General features: G+C 38.3%; 1 protein-coding gene across 1 annotated transcript in view; it reads left to right on the forward strand.

Annotated features, from left to right (window-relative positions):
- Positions 1 to 17,556, forward strand: part of ROBO1 (roundabout guidance receptor 1) — a gene marked incomplete at both ends in the record, with an annotated part of 493,955 nt that overhangs the window by 410,119 nt on the left and 66,280 nt on the right. Inside the window, 3 exons of the mRNA XM_082279020.1 lie at positions 327 to 447; positions 3,046 to 3,184; positions 4,402 to 4,529. Coding sequence (XP_082135146.1) covers positions 327 to 447; positions 3,046 to 3,184; positions 4,402 to 4,529 — 388 coding nt within the window. The remainder of the gene's footprint in view (positions 1 to 326; positions 448 to 3,045; positions 3,185 to 4,401; positions 4,530 to 17,556) is intronic.

A 17,556-nucleotide genomic window follows, 5' to 3' on the forward strand; every position in this document is an offset into this window, starting at 1 on the left:
GGAAGGAATTGTAGTCCTTCTGGCTAACAGGCATTAAACAGACTGGTGAACAGCCAGCATTACATTACACAGAATGACGAAACAACTAACAAGGGTCCAAATCTCAGAGATTTTAAAATACTGATGTGGAACTAAAACACGAGGTTTTTGCATAAGAGAAGGAAATTAAGCTAAAATTAATTTTTTTCCACTTTTTTATGTGATATGGAGAATTACTGATGGCTTGTTCTGTTTCATTATCTGTAACAAAATATTGTTCAAGTTGTTATTATTATTAAATCGATAATTCATATTAAAGTGTTTTTGTTATCCTTGACTTGTCCTAGATCAGAGGAGGAAAGCTTATGATCACATACACAAGAAAGAATGACGCTGGCAAATATGTTTGTGTTGGAACAAATATGGTGGGAGAACGTGAAAGCGAAGTTGCGGAGCTCACTGTTTTAGGTAAGAACTCCTTTAAAATGAAAATGTTGGTGAAATTGTCCAACTTTTGTTTTTCCTAGTAAGCTTTTTTTTTAAGAGATCATTCTTATCCATTTCCTTTTCTGTGTTGAAAATGTTTTTCTCATGGTTGTGTTCTAGCAAATAAGAGGCAGTTAATGGCTCTGCAGCCCAGCTGGGACAATTTTCCTATCAGAAGATGCTTTTGTACTTAATTCTCAAACTGAAAATAATTCCAGTGTCCATGGCTGGATCACTGTTCAGAGTTTCATGTGAGCAGGGGTTTCCTTAATGAAACAAGCTTTTACACCATCTTAAAATTGTTCAAACTGAGTATCCAGGAAGAAAGTAGTGCGTAACCCTTTAGAAACTGAGGAAGACTTTCTGATCCCCTGTACTGTTTTATTTTGGTTTTGTATAAACACTTTTGAAGCTCTAGGGGAGGGAGTTTATTGTCAAATAGACTTTCGGAACTTTCAAGCAAAATCTAAACTTGAAAGTCATGAGTAAAGTCCTGCAGCACCAGGCTCCTAATTAACTGTACGAGTTAATAGCTCATCACGAGTCTGCTGCCAGCCAAGGAATCATGGGCTGGACCGTTTGGTAATTTAGGCTGAAAAAATACTACTCTTGCTAAACACCTGTAAGAGGGATGCATTGCAGGCAGAGCTCTGTCTGGCTTTTTCCTCATCTCTTGTTCCTTTCAGACATATTTCAGATTTTCAGCCTGGGGAGACTAGTGAGGTTTTGTTTTCAAATGGGGCAGTAAAGCTTTGAATGTCTTACTAGTCTATGTCTAGAAATCTTTAATATACCTTATTCTTTCAACTCAGACTTGGATATGCATGAAAAAGCATGAGAAATATGCTGACTTCATATGTTAAAATTTTTCTACATTAATCTTCTATTTATGAAGTTTGGTTATTTAGAAGTTGAACTTTTGCTTTTAGGTCTCTGCTTTAGATCAGAGGGAGGATTGCGTGCCAGAAACTGTAATATTAGAAAGTTTCAAAGTGATCCTTGCTAAGCTTTCCTTGTATGTACCAAATAATTGTGTGACAAAGATAGATCCTTAAATCAGTGCTGATTTCCCTTATCCGTTTCTGCATTTGAATAAGAGTGTTATGAATGGGCAGACAAAAACTCCTGGAAGTCCATTACTCTTCCTTTAGGAAACTGATCTGGAGAACAATGCGCCTCTTGTGGGTTTTGCAGTTGCGCAGCAGTCCTGGGCTTACCAGATCAGTCCTTTTTCTCTTGCACAGTTAAGTTAAATATTCTTCCCCAAACTGCTCCTACCCTGACGTTTAATCTGGAATGTTCTTTTCTTACATTCAGGTTTCATTTTTTCGGCATCTACAAGAAAGGGGCCAGGACAGGGGATGGTCTATATTTGTAACTTTTTAATGCCCAGTTAGATTTATGCCTGTAGATCTGTTTTATTTCTCACTTCTTGTATGTGAACCCAGGCTAGAACTGACAGCTTAAAGATCATCTTGCTGTTTCATTTAACGTTGTTTCCTGGCATTGCCAGCAAAGTTAAGTTTTCTACCACACAAGTGTTCAGCTGGTCTGGACATCCTTGAGAATAAAGGGGTTTTTTAATGAGGTTTTGTTCAGTTCACATTTCTTTTTTGAACCATTAACTTTTTGCAATACTGAATCTCTATATCTGCAAAGCCTGAGTAATATTTAGAACTGCTTTTTTCAAACACAAATGTGAGACATGAAGAGCATGGGATTTTCTCTTTATCCTTCTGTCTGGTCGTTTTGTACTCCTGTGAGAAATTTGTGGTGTATTTTTGGGTATTCACACTTCCTGATGGTGCCAGTGGCTTCAGACTCTTCCAGTTCCAGGGGGATGATATTTATATCTTTAATACATACAAGTCAAAACATGCAACTGCCTTCTCAACTCCCTCAGAGCTTTCACAGGTTTATAGACAAAAAGTTCATCTGCCTTAGGCAAAGGAACCTGCCAAACACTCTCCTGTTAAACTTTCCCAGTTCTTTTATGGACATGCTGTTGTCATCTAGTGCTGCTCTTCTAGATGGGTCATTCCTGGAATATTCCAGAAATTGTTTAAAACCGCTTTTTTCCTTGGGAGTGTGCAAACCTCACTGTACTGCAGCCTGGTGTAGAACTATGAACGTATCAATAGTCCAGCAACCTACAGCTTTGAACCTGTTACAGGTATGAAAGTGTATCAATACCTTTCCTGAAATTTGCAGGGTTTGCCAAAATGACACAGCCTGTACTGAGATCCCCTTTTGTTCCAGAAAGTCTGAGCATAAGTATGCAGCAATTAATCTGACTCTGGTGAGCCAGGACTTGGATCATCCATGTCCTGCAAATTAAGTCAGGGATAGCAGCAGTTTTTATAAACAAAAACTACAAAGAGGACATTCTGGGGCTTTTTTGACTTGTTTTACTTCATGGGTGCTGGTGAAAGAAAATGTTGCCTTTCTAATGCAGCACTGGAAATTATTGCATGGAACACTTGCTCCTAATGACACCTGCGAGCAGCCTCACAGAGATCCTGTGCAACTCAGACACAGAGCTGCTGGATTAATCCTTGTTTTCCTTTCCTTCCCCTTTAGAGAGGCCATCTTTTGTGAAGAGACCAAGCAATTTGGCGGTAACTGTGGATGACAGTGCGGAGTTCAAGTGTGAGGCAAGAGGTGATCCAGTCCCCACAGTGAGATGGAGAAAAGATGATGGGGAGCTACCAAAAGCAAGGTGCAGTACTTGGAGTTACCCTTTTTATGACATCTAGTTTGGTATATGATGGGGCCATTCAGTGGTTGACAGCTAGCATTTCTTTGTCTTGAATACAAAAGGCCTGGCTTGATCCAGTAAGACATTTCTAATTACCATTGTGCTCTAGTTGAAGCTACAGTTTATTTTGAAACTTAAGAACAGCCTGTTCTCAAGTTTTTTGTTGTAACAACACATGGCAAATATAACATAAAATAACCAAGTTCAGTCAGTAATGTCAGATACAGATTAATTCTTCACCTGAAGAGTCTCTTGTGATTACTAAAAGTTTTGGAGAATGTGTAATAGTGAAAGACATTTCAACATCAAGAGGTATGTATTGGAATTGCAATGGATATAAAATGTGGTCTGGTAATGTAAAGAGCTGCCTTGGTTATACATGTTTTTGTTACTAGGTTTGCAATGAACTTATTTTTTTGTCATTGCTGCAATTAAGGCCAAAAAGTAAAACATCTTAGTAAAAATAAATACATCCTGTGGTAGATAGATATAGAGATAGATTAAATAGTTATTTACTTACCTTGAAATGCTAATTATCGGTTTAAAAACTTTCAGGGGAATGGATTGAAAGAAGAAACCCTTTAACAGTTGGCTTCAGCCAACAAATCCAACTTCTTGATTGTCTAGTCTATAGCTTTAATGAAAACTACCGTTTTTAGGAGAAAAATCTACTTACCATAAACAGAAACACAGTGACTGCATTATACAAAAAAGAGAGAAAGGTGATGAAGGGAGAGAAATTGGTAAAAGGCCACTTTGTTCTTTAGGAAGAACAAAAAAGAATGAATTGTGATTTATCTTGACTTTCAAGCAGTTCTGATCTTCTTGGGAACAGTATTTTCTTGTCAACCATATTAATAAAAATCTTTCATTCAGTTGAGGAGTAATAGCTATTATTATATTTACTTGTTAAAAGAATTCTAACATGGTGTTCTGCATTAGGGCTTTGTGATTTTGTGCATATAATATCAGAATAAGGTTTTCAAATACTTGGATATATTTTGTTTTTAAAACTTTATTTTACATTATCAGTTAATAAGTATTTATACTTTTTTTCCCTTATGGGAAATACAGAAATAAGAATATTTGAGAGCAAATCCCCCATATTTTTACCCTTTGCAGAAATTGTACAAAGTTCTGTTATTCTATTCATTGTTAACGGCTATCTATATTTAAAGATACGAAATCCGTGATGATCATACCTTGAAAATCAAGAAAGTTATGGCAGGAGACATGGGATCGTATACTTGTGTTGCAGAAAATATGGTTGGAAAAGCTGAGGCGTCAGCAACTTTAACAGTTCAAGGTAAGAATGTTTCTTTGCAAAGAATAAAGTTGAATAAAGTTGTACAAGAATAAAGTTGAATAAAGTTGTACTAGAATAAAGTTGATTTTTTTTTTTTTTTTTTTTTTTTTTTTTTTTTTTTTTTTTTGGTACAACAACTGTAGAGATAAAAAATGTGAAAATACAAATTTGGCTTGGGTTGTATTCCAAGGAAATGGAAACGCTTCACGTGTAAGATTTTTTTAAGCAGTCTTTACAATACTGGGATGGGGAACTGAGTATGTTTTGAATTTCAGTTCTTCAAGTTCAGAATCATGTCATTTGCAATCTTAGTATCTGAAAAGCTAACAGAAAGAAGAAGGTCAGTGTTATAAGATGCATTGTTTTAATTCAAGGAGTTGCAAGTTCAAGTATCTGCCAAGTTTTTTCAATTAAAATAGTAGAGAAGCAGTGAATGATAAATCTGTTTGTGTGTCTTTTAATACACTAACCCAGACCACTGGAATTCCTGTTGCTTTTTCATTATAAAAGCGTATCATAGCACTACTGTTTCTTTGTAGGATAAAAATTCAGTAGAGTTCAGTGAACTAATATGTATAAAAATCCTTCGCTGCCTTTGTATACACAATCCAGATGTTCACTATTCAGATAATCCCTCTCTTCCTTTCCTGGCTAGCAGACAGGCAATGATGTCATCCTGGTGCTTTTTTCTAGGCACTGATGGTCCTTCTGTCCTTTTCTCTGTTCAGTGGGAATTAGTCATTATGGAGTTCTGGGGAAGTATAGGCTTAAAAGTATTTTATTTGGTAACAGGCCTCTATTTTGACACATTTACTGTAACAGGAAAGGTCTTGTCCTTACCCTGCTCTCCTTTATTCCACCAGAAACATTTGGTGTCCCTCTGTTAGGAAAGTATTGAATTCTTTTGTTGAGGCTCTCATAAAACCAAGAATTTTGAGATGTTCTGTTTTGTTCGTCACCATGATGTTTATACATCAAAACTGATACCTTATGTTTGTAAAATAACCAGCTCTCATGCTCAGTGTTGTAGAATAAAAGATAAACTTGTGAGCAGTAAGCACAGTTCATTCAAAGGAAGAAGGCTGAATTATTTTTTAAATGGTGATTCGTTCTGAAGATCGTGTCTTAAATTACCTTAATCCTGTAAAATGTTACTATTAAGAAAATTTGCTTTAATGACTGGTTGAGCAGTTACATTTCTGGAAATAAGCTCTTGGTAGCCCTAATCTTTCATAGTCTATTCAAAATAATAAACAAAAAGATACTTGAAATCCCATTTAGGTTAATGGTGCTAATAGATATAAAATGACATAAGTATGCAGATGTTAGAAATCGAGTGAGATCTCTTTGATAATAAACTGGTATTTTTAAGGTATTTTTAAGATCATAGCCTAAGTCCTGATTCATCAAGATTTTTTAAGTACTTGTATTACACAGTAGTTATTTACATTGTGGCAGCTTTGCTCTGAGGATATTGTTATGGGATGATTTGTTTCCCAGTGTGAATGGATTACCTCCTGAGCCATTTGTCTGCACTAATGTCTTCGTAGGAGGGATTGATGTGAGAAACTGTAATGTATAAGGACAATTTGTAGTTGGTAATGAAATAAATTATGATCAAAATCCATTTATTAGCGTATCTGAGAGACCGAGTTTTATGGGAGGAAAAAATACTCCTCTAGAAAATGCATTTTCCATTCAGATTTTTTCACATTTTTCCTCCTTTTTTTGCCTTCTCTTTTTCCCCTCCTCTCCTCTTCTCTTGTTATAACACTTTTTTTTTTTTTTTTTCCTAAAGGGCCACTTTTTGACTATGCTCCATCTAGAAAAGTAGACTGATCTTGTTTCAATACCAAAATAACATTGTCCTGACTGTGCACACACGGGTCTTTGAATTTTTGGTTGGTTGGTTGTTTTTTATAATTTTATGATTTTTTGGGGTTGTGATTTAAGGAATGGAAATGACAAGTCTTTTCTGCATTTCTGGTTATCATCACATGATCTGTTGACTGTAGAGTTTAGTAAATGTCTGTTCTGCTGTGCCAAATTGAGTTATTTTTGTTACATATTTGTAAACAGAGGGCTGCATTAGAAATCACAGCCTCAGACATTTGAGCTGCCACTGTGCAGGCATGTTAGATTAAGCAAAGGGCAAGGAGGGGTCTTGGCATGGGTTTGAATGGGTTAGGGTTATTTGTGGAGCTTTGGTTTGGGTTTTTTCCTCTTCAGTATCTCAGCAACAAGCTGTGGTGTTTCTGTGCCAGAGAAGGAGTATGAGAGCTGTCAGTGGTGACCCCAGATGTGTGTCCGTGGCAGGAAAGAGACCGTCCCCATCTGTCAAGTGTCTGCACTGTAGGGCTGTGGCAGAGAGTGAAACGTGGCACCCCAGCAGACAGGGCTGTGAGCAGTGCTCTTAAGATCCTCAGGGTTGGCAGCACTGCTAAGAAAAGGATTAATCATCTTCCCTACTCATCATTTCCACTCACACTGTGACTGGCCCGTGTGTGCTTTCTCCTGTGGGGGGTTATCTGGGGTTCTAAAAGGCGCAGCGTGCAGCACCAGGGCAATTGAGATACGCAGCTGTCAGAGAGGTGTGGATGGGATGTGGTAAACAGCTAGCCTGGGGTCTCACAGGGAGCTGCCCTGGCTCCAGCAGGACCCCTTCCTCCTGCTCAGCTCTGCCTCTGCTCCGTGGAGCAGACCCTGCATGGTCCATGCATGGTTCTCTGTCTCGGGAGTGCTCTTGGGAATGCTGCACAGCCATGGCGCTGCCTCTGAGCTGGGAGCTGGTCCAGGCCATGTCCCTGGACTAGGAACTGTCAGCTCAGATAGCTCAATTCTCCCTCTTTCTCTATAATAAACTGTTAACTGTAGAAAATACAGGAGAGGGGTGGGAATATCAGTTCCTTTTTATTGTTCTTCCTGCTCATGGCACTGGTGTCACAGATGCTGGTTGTTGGAATTACTGTTTTCTTCTATACAGGCTCCTAACTTTGGGGATCATAAGTGTTTCCTATATGCAGATGTTGTATTTTTATTGTGACTTCAGCCATATCCATAAGCCAGATTTGGAGTTCTGTATTGACATAGTGAAGTTTGAACCCTTCATTTAGTGTTCTAGTCCTGCAGCCAGGAAGCATTTCCATCCCTAAAACTGTCAAGTTATCTTATTGTCTCCTCGGAAAATTAAATAGTTAAGGAAATGTAATCCTGATGTTGTTTCCATATACCTAAAATTGGAGAGTTGAGCCCTCTGTTTTCGTTTTGCAGCAATGTGTACTGCATCTGTAAGGCATCCAGAGACATTGCTAAATACATGTGGAAACGTTTCGTTCAGGAGATGATTAATTATTAAATAAATACCTCAGTCAATACATAATGCCAGGAAGCAGCCTGGAGTACAATACATTATATTTTGCCAACACATTATATTTTACCAAGTAGCTGATGTGCTTCAGAAAAGGAAAAAAATGCCAGAAAAATGGCATTACTGGAACCAGTGGACTTCTCTCTTGCTCTAGCACTAAGCAAACTGGGTATATTTATTGTATTTATATTGTATTGTATTTGATGCATATGCTTTTCATGTTTTGTGTAGGTTTCTATAATGTGACTTGCTTAGTTTTATGCCTCAAAGCAGGACTGTAGGAAGTATAATATTATATATTTCATTATTACATATATAATTGAAAACAATGTTCCTAAGACACACAAAATTACCAAAAATGCAGACTTCAGAACTTCAGTACTAAAAGAGAATTAGTTTTACCATTAATGCAAATAGAATTAGGGCTTCTTCAAGAATCTGCAAATTTCACATTTAACCATGAAAATGCTTTCAAGCAAATCTAAGAACCAAAGGTTTTACGTATTTTCACCTACTTCCATTTGCTTTGCTCCCATTTGCAGTACTTAATTGGGCTTTTTTGACATCTAATTTTATAATAAGTTTATAATTTCTGGTGAAACAAGCTGTTCTCTCTGAAACAAGTGTAAGTTATGGCTCCAGTGGCAGCCCTACTCTGCAGCTGGCCAGGAACCATTATTGCAGTGACAGTGTAGATAAGACTCAGCAGGAGTTGGGAGAAACAGCTCGAGTGGGTCAGTTGACTTCAGGACTTCACAAGAGTGACACCAAAACCGTGGCTGTAGGTGACTGTGGTCAGTCAGCAGCAGACTGGTAGTGAGCAGTAATCTTTGAGGTCTTCTTAGCTCTCCTTCCTCGAGTAGAGGCTCTGGAGGAGTGTGCAATACTTGGTACAGGGCCCTGCCTAATACACAGCTATAGCTGCAGCAGCAGTGACTGAACTGTAAAAATGTAAATTTTGCCATTCAAAGGCACTAAACACATTTGGTGTTATCAGTTTGGCAGGAAAAAAGAAGAATTCCTATGGAAATTATACCGGCCAGTTCATATTTTACAGTGGCAGTCTCTGATACCAAGCCTTTTTAGATTATGATGTCTTTAATTTTAGGGTCAACAGAGCTTGTCTGCAAGGTAGATAGTGAGTGGAACTTTTGATAAGTGACTCCCGGCTGTGATTTTGCTGTATGAGTGAAATCACAAGGAATTTTAATCTGAAAAGGTGGCACATGCTTCAGGTCTGGAATTTCCTCCTCCTTCCACCTCCTCTTTGTGCAAAGTAGCTTCAAGGCACACAGTAAAAGACATCTATTTGATAAGGCTTCTGGGAAGGGCTGAGAATACCACCTGGAATGAAAAGGAATAGGGTTTGCTCTTTCATCTGTCTGATAGCATATAAATGTTTCCACTGTGTCAGGCTGCTGCTACACATTATAAGTCGGCTGTAAATGTAATTACATTAAACATTAAAACAACAAGGACAAAATTCAGGATTTTATGGGATTACAGAAATGCTGTTGAGGTGTACAGCAATTATTATGTATTGTAGCGAACCCCTCACAGTATCAGGGGTGAACTTAACCACTGGAATTTTAAAACTAGGATTTGGATTTAAATCTGAACTCGTCTACGTGTTCTCTTTTTAAATCCGTGTTTCTTCCTTTGAAAGAACTGATTTGATGCCATATTCTGTCTTCAGTCCTGTGAAAAAGGAAGGAAGAATAATGATTGTCCAATGAACTTCAGGATTTTTTTAATTAGTAAACTTTTGGTAGGATGAATGGAGGAGACCATCTCCTGTGATTGCTATAGCTTAAAGAGCCCATTTCCCCCTTAATGACTGCTGTAAACCCTGATAGCATGTCAGATTTCCATCAAGGATCTGAGGAGTTTGACTGGCACCAATTTCTGGTGAAAGAATAGAAATCTTAAAAGTTAATTAGGAGGAAATGAGAGAACTGTCTGAAGAAGAGATTAGAACCCTGAAGGTTCTTGTATTACTGGTGCAAGTGATGAACACTATGATTCCTGAAGCATTTCTAAAATAGGGATAAAAGGAGGAATCTGTAAATATTTTAATTAATAACTGCATCTATGTTTTTTAAGTTTTAAATGGATGTTGGCTTTTTTTATTTGGTTTGGTTTGGGTTTTTTACGTAGAGTCACGCAACAGTGATAACAATATCATACAGGAATATAACACATAAAAACTTTTGAGATTCATTCCTGCAGTTTGGTACTTTGAAACAAGGACTTGAGACAGATGTTTCTGAAAAAGTAGAACAGAAGGACTCCAAATAATTTGGAGAAATGTTACTACAGAAATAAGTTGAAGCTAGAGGCTATTTCCTGCTGGAAGGGGTTTATTTACTGTATAGTTCTCAAAATTTGTGCATTTTAATCACTCAGCGAAGAGAATTGAAGCAAGTAGGTTTGTGTAGCATACTTCAGCACTCAATTAAAAAAAAAGTAGCAACAAAAATCTGAAGGCTTTTTTCTAGTGTCTGAAATTTCCTAAATCCCATGGCTATGGAAAAAGCAATTGTTTTTGTATCAGGTTTCACTGCTGCAGACTTTACTTTCTGACTGCTGTTCTAAAGATAACTTCAATAATTCTGTCTTTGGAATAGACAAAGTAGAATTTTACTACAAGTTGTTGAGTTTAAAGATTTTTGATTTTATGAAAAAAATTAAATAGAATGCAAGGAATAATAACTTAAATTGGTTGTTCAGTAAACAGTACTTCTGCTATACATTCATTCTGAAGTAAACATCGGCTTTATTAAATTGTGCTGAACATCCATAAAAAGGTAATACACACTTTATTTTTGCCTTGGTCATAGCCTGTGAGTATTGCAGTGATTGCAGTACATTCCCTTACTTTTGTTAGTTTACATGCATCAGTGAAGTCAGTCATCTCTAAACTGGTTTTAAGAAAAAAAATTAAAAATACTGAATGACAGTGCATTCAAACATTATTGTAATAAGCTGTTTTGAGTGCCATTTGTTAGTATAAGTTGTGTTTTGTTTGAACACTAAAATGCTTTGTTGCTAGGTGCTGAATAACACTCAAGAACTGGTAGTAAAGAATTTTGCTGTCTTTATATGTGGACTTGATTGCCGCGTATGCTCAGTATCAGAATCTTCCAGTGTAAGAAAAGAAATTCCTTGGTCAGGCTAAATTTTTAAATATAAATCATCATTTTCTGCAGCAGGTATTTGCATGCTCTTCTTGTCCCTATGACCACACACTAATTCCCAAAGTTTCGGATGACTGGTTTTTAAAATCCTTTTAAGTATGAAATAGGGTGACAGGACAGAGAAACAGAAAAACAAAACTGTCTGGATGGACCAGGTTGCTTGTTTTGTTCTCATAAATGCTCTGTGCTCTCTAAACACAGCACTGAAGGGGATCCTGTTCTCTTTTCATCGTTCTCTGGCCTGTGAGAGCTCACTTAGGATTTGCTGCACCTCCTCAAATTAGACAGCTGCTCTCTTTCGACACAGTTAAGGTCACACATTGGTTCTCAGTACGGAGAAGCAAGTCACCTGAGAGTTCTGGTTTTGTCCAGCTGTCCACCAGCAAGGTCTGATGGCCCTTTCTGTACCTCTTCTTCCAGAGTTCTTCACTGCTTAGAACTTGCCAGATATTTTCTTTGAAGCATATAACCTAACTAAAATCTAAAGTGCAGAATATCTTTGCTAATGTCTCTAGACCATCATAGCTGCAGCAACACTTTTGTTTCAGACTATCAGCAGATTTGGATAGCATTGTCATCTTTTGACAGAGGGCTGTATGAAAATCAGGCTAACTGTCCCTGGATTTTTTGGTTTTACTTTGTTTTTGCTGATCATCCTTATTTCCTAAAGCATCTTCCCATTTCCCATTTCTGCCTCCATGACAGTAAAAATTCCTGGTATGTGGTGGGTAGTCTGGCTTGCATAGAATTCTTGTATGTGGTAATTTTTGCTACCTATAATTAAAATTTGTTAATATGTCACAGTTACCTTCCTGTTAACATTATTGAAAAGTAAGTTGGGCTGTTAGTGTAGACTTGGGTTGTTTCTATGTGGGGGGTATGGCATCCCCATGAGAAGAAATCCAGAGTTATTTTGAAATAATATGTTTCAGTTGACGGTATTCCTCACTGAGTATTGCATGCCCAAAACAACATTTTTTAATGATCACAAGTTAGTGCACTGCAGAGATTTATTGTCCTTCCATTTTTAGTGTGTGTTGGTATCCGTTGATCATGGGCCTTGGCCACTTTTCACAAATAGCTTTAACTTGTTATAAGAAGGTTGCTATGGATTTCAAGTTCTCCTTTCCAAGAAGTACTCTGTGCTATCATAAACAGCTGGGGAAAAAATCCTACTCAGTTTCCTTTTCAGCTCTACTATCTTTAACTATAAGTCAAAAAAATGCAGTAGGAAGCTCCTAAGAATTCTTCAAATAGTATCTATCTATCATAATCTTTTTATACTTCTACACAGTTTATTTAAAATTCATCTTTTTTCACTCTTTTAAAAGGCTTTAGTATAAATATTTGTAGTCACGACTACTTAGATTGCAGCAGTGCCTAAAATTACCTCAGTTCATTTAGAACTCGGGGGAAGACAACTGAAAAGAGAAGCCTGGGAAACAGGACTTCACAGTTTACCACATTACTCTAGTTTTTAAATAGATAGAATCAGACTCCTCATAAGAGTGCTCTCTAAGTTATACTTGGTTTACAGTGTGGTTTAGGAGGATCCAGAGCAAGGAAGGGGGAAGGTAGACTAAGAGAGGAACTTCTGGAAAATCTTAAATCCCCCTCTCTCCCTCTCTTTCTTCTACCCTCTGTGTTTCAGATTTCCATTTGTCACGTCAAGGCAATGACTACAGGATTTATACACGTTTTAAATTGTGTACTACATGTATTAACCTGAGAAGTGCTGCCTGTAGGCTGCATTGCAAAGCCTATTTCCACTTTTTTGGTTTTTATCATAGAAATCTTCACTGAATCTTGCAGGAGGACAGATTATGATCCGTCTTATTTTTTTGCTAGTATCAATTGCAAAGCAAAAAGTCTCATATGAGTACATTTCACACGCTGTTATCTTCATACAAATTTTTGTCTGAAGGTTCCTCTCACACATGTGTCGACAAACAGGCACACTTGTGTAGCCCTTTTCATTGTGATTTTTTAAAGGGAAAATTTATTACCCTGCTGTGAATCAGATTTTAAGATAATACAGTTACATGATTGATACACAGCTGAAATAGAGCCAGATTTTACTGTCCAGCCTCTTGAATCAGAGTTGAAGAAGGAAACACCTCTCAGCTTAAATTAAGTTTCAGAATGGCCAGAAATCCATAAGGAGTCAATGCCATTTGATTGCTCTTGAAATGAGAATAGCACCCAAGAAGGAGGTTTGATTAATGCACAGATCTTGTGGTGTTTATTAGCAGAGGGTGGGGTTTAAACCGCCAAAGAGAGAAGAGGAGCTTTGAGACAATTTAATGTCAATAGGGAAAACTAAAAGCTCTTGAAAAAAATTGCTTTTTGCTTCTGCTGCAAAGCTGGGAGCAGGCACAGGAGAGAGAATCACTGATTTTGGATCCATGGTGCTTGAAGCTCATCTCTCAAATTGTTTCTGGAGTTGATGATGTTGAGCCGCCAGGCTGCACATGTTATGCTGTCCATGTTTAGGGGTGTTTCAAAGCCTTAGCCTGGTCTGTCTCTCTCTGTGGTATGTGCAGCAGCTCCAGAAGCACTTATATTTCCAAGGCTCTGTCTGTCCTGTCAGCACCAAGGAGCGACACTTGCCTTTTTTCCTGGTCAGACCACTTTCCCCTGGAGCACGCCAGCTCTCCTGAGTGCACACAGGCGCCGGCTCTTTTCCTTTGGGTTTCAAGTCCAGAGGCGCAGACTAAATCCAGCCTTCAGGCATGTGCCATGTGCTGAGAAGGAGACTGTGTATTCTGTCCACATGGTCAGAGGCAGTGTCAGGATGATGATGTGACTAGCAAGTTTCCAGACTGCAGCTGCCTTGAGGCTTCTGGAGGAAGTGCACAGTGACAAGTGCAGCTGGCAGCCCCCCAGTACCCTGAGAGTGGCACTTTCAGTGCAGGGCATAAACTCGAGCCAGTCTGTCTCTGTGTTACTGCCCAGCACAAGTGTTGTGGTTTAACCCAGCTGACAACAAAGTACCACACAGCTCCTCAATGCCCCTCCACCAAGTGGGATGGGGAGAGGAATCAGAAAAAAACATATCAAGCAAACAAACAAAACCCAGAAATTCGTGAGTTAAGAACACTTTAATAATTGAAACAAAGTAAAATACGCTAATAATACTAATGACAACAAAACCAATAATAGCAATGAAGAGAGAGAAAAAAATAAAATCCAAGAGAAACGAGTGATGCACAATACAATTGCTCACCATCTGCTGACTGATGACCAACTTCCCCCTGAACAGCAGTCAGCAGCTCCCACCCAGTTGTCACCAGTTTAATACTGGGCATCATGTTCTATAGCATACAGCATCCCTTTGGCCAGTTCAGGTCAGCTGTCCTGTCCATGCTCCCTCCCAGCTTCTTGTGCCCCTCCTCACAGGCAGAGCATGAGACACTGAGAAGCCCTTGACTTGGGATAAGCACTGCTCAGCAACAACCAAAACATCGCTGTGTTATCAGCGTTACTCTCATACTGAATCCAAAACTCCGCACTGCACCAGCCACTAAGAAGAAAATTAACTCAATCCCAGCCGGAACCAGGACAACCTGACTGGTCTTCAGTGTTCAGACAGAAGAGGAAATGTGGATCAATTGTAAACAAAAATAAATACAAATTTTAAAAAAACCTACAAAATTCTTGGGACGTATGTTGAGGAAAGCAGCACCTAATTGATACTGATATTTTCCCTGTGTTAATTTTTCTGTCTAAACCTGAAACATTTTTATAGGTTTCTAGATTTAATTCTAAAGGTGATCTTAATATCAGAATTATTTTTCCAACTGATAAGTCACCTGTTTCTCTCTTAATTTCATTCTTCACATTACAATTACAGAAGACAATTAATCTCTTTTTGTTCCGATCAGATTTTTATCTTCTTGGGTTTGGTAAATTTGAAGTTGCTGTAGTCACTTATTCCTTTAAACTTAAGAAGTGCTTATTTGACAAATCAGCAATCTAAAGTAGAATTTTTCCATTCATCATAAATAGAATAAACCACGATCACTCCCTTGCTGGGGGTTTGGAGTTACAAGTCATCACTTTTGATTTGAGACATCAAAAATCTCATGTAAACATTTTGCCTCAGCTCTGTGGCTGTGGCATGCTTGGCGCCAGACTGTGAGACAGACCTTTCTTCAGAAGTTTGTGCTGCACTGTGTCAGACTTGGTGCTCTGGGACCATGCACTGTGAAAGCATTCATGGTGAGTAAGGGTGGCCCAGGCTGTCTTACATGAACATGAACTTTAGCAGAAAATCCGGGAAAATATGAATTGTGTGTATATGTATGTACACCTCAAGAAGTGACAGCTGAAAATAGAGAGTCCAGTTAGGATGAAAAGTGATACACCCCGATTCTTTTGTACTGTACCTGGTGTTACTTTCCTGTATTTTTCACAGGCTGAAGCCAGGAGGCAGCTGAATGGCAGCATTTATATCTTTTTTCAGGACAAGAGATTCAGGCCTTTGTTTATTTCTCTGTAGAAAGTGATACTTCCCACAAATGACTGCAGAGAGATGTGCATATCAAGGATATTGAGAGTTTCAGATTGCTTTGATAAGAACAAATAGCCTACAAATCACCAGATAGGAAATGGAACATGGCACATTGTCTTAAACTATCTCCCTTAATAATAGTTTTTGCAAAACACCAACATAAATATCTGTTAGTCATGTTGCAGGGAGGCACTCAATGGTCCTCATTCAGATACTTGAACATAAAAAGTATTTCATTACATTTCAGAGTTTAGCAGGATTAGCAATTAAACTTATTTTTGAATATAAAATGTTGGCAGCTTTTTTGCTGAGTTTTTGTTTGGAATTGTTCAGAATTTTTTGTTTGTTGGTTTTTTAAGGAGTGAAAAGTCAGTTTGACCAGTTTGCTGAACATACTCAGACTCTCACATTTCCTCTACATGTGACTCTAGTACCCAAATTTTCTGTACCCACGCATTTCAGACAGAGGTCATAAACTGTGGGTTTCTCAGCTGTTTATTTCATATGACGATGACAAACAGCTGAGTTTCAGCTCCCTGACAGATAACACAGCAATCTCGGTGCTATCTCTGTTTCTAGCTCTGCAGTTTCTCCCCTCTCACTGTCTAGTCTGTACCCAGCCAATCCCATTGGAAATTCCAGCTCCTCACTCCCCTGTGTACTCCAGCACATCTGCTCATGCTCCTCTTCCATCTCCTACCACTTTATTTCTACAGCACATTCAATCTCTGCTACATTTCACTTGAACTGGGATTAATGTATCACAAAATTACTTGAAAGGAATCTGAATTTCATTGTGACTGCCAGTTCCTAGATTAGTCACAATGGCCAAGGAGTGATACATAAGCTAATAATTTGGTATGATTGTTGTAGGTCATTACTGGCCTGAAAATGGAAAATGTTTCGTTTCTCTGGTGCACAGTTCCTTGCTTCTTTTATAATAACCTCTATGAGTGTCCAGCAGTCCTTGAAGACATGAAGATTTTTTTTTAATAATCAGAAGTGAGACACATGGATCTTAAATCAAAAGTATTCAGCTTGTGTCAGTTAAATAACAGGGTATCTCCTGAGCACCTGGAAGGTATTTGTAAATAGTAATAGTGAGAACAATAATTAATGAGTATTTAACATGCTGAACAAAATACTCTTTAGTGGTTAAGTACCACCTTGGATCTTAAGATCTCAAAAGCATCTTATTAGTATACAGAAATGAAAATTCCTGTAATTTTACTCCTTTTGAGACAGATAATTGCTGCCACAGCTATCAAGTATGGGGTACTTGAGGTTTCTAGCTTGCCTAATGTCAGACTAAGAAATGGACGCAACACTGTAATATTTTGTTCTAAATATGAGGAAACCAGTGAGTTCTTGAGAAACACTAGACCAACATTTGCATTCACCTCTGTCAGGAGAGCTACAAAACGTGTCTTTTTGAGATGTAAGCATTGCACACAGCATGTTGAGGTCTCATATGAGAGACACTCAGGGTGAGACAGACCCAGACTCATCCCAGCCATGCATGGAGGGAGCACAAGAGACAATGGATTTAAGTTGAAACAAGGCAGATTGAGGCTGGATATGAGGAGGCATTTCATCACTGGCTGGACAGCCAAGCAGCAGAGTGGGTTGCCAGAGTCTGTGCATTGTTATTCCTTGAAATTTTTCAGGCCCTGACTGGATCAATCCCTGACTGACCCTGTATCTGACCCTCTTGAGCGGGAGGTTGGAATGGAGACCTCTAAGGTTGCTTCCAACCTGATTATCATAGGAACCTGCAAAGCTACATCTGTCAAATTTAATAGTTGCTCCATTAACATCTGGCAACTGTACTAGGCTATAGTTTAAGTCCTAAAACTGCAAATCCCTACTCCTGTGAGCGGATTTAATGATACCAATAGTCCCAGTGAGGTTGATGGGGTTGCTGGAAAGAATAAGGCATTAAAAGATCAC

Source organism: Coloeus monedula, assembly GCF_965178545.1.
Source record: "Coloeus monedula genome assembly, chromosome: 3".
Lineage (NCBI taxonomy): Eukaryota > Metazoa > Chordata > Aves > Passeriformes > Corvidae > Coloeus > Coloeus monedula.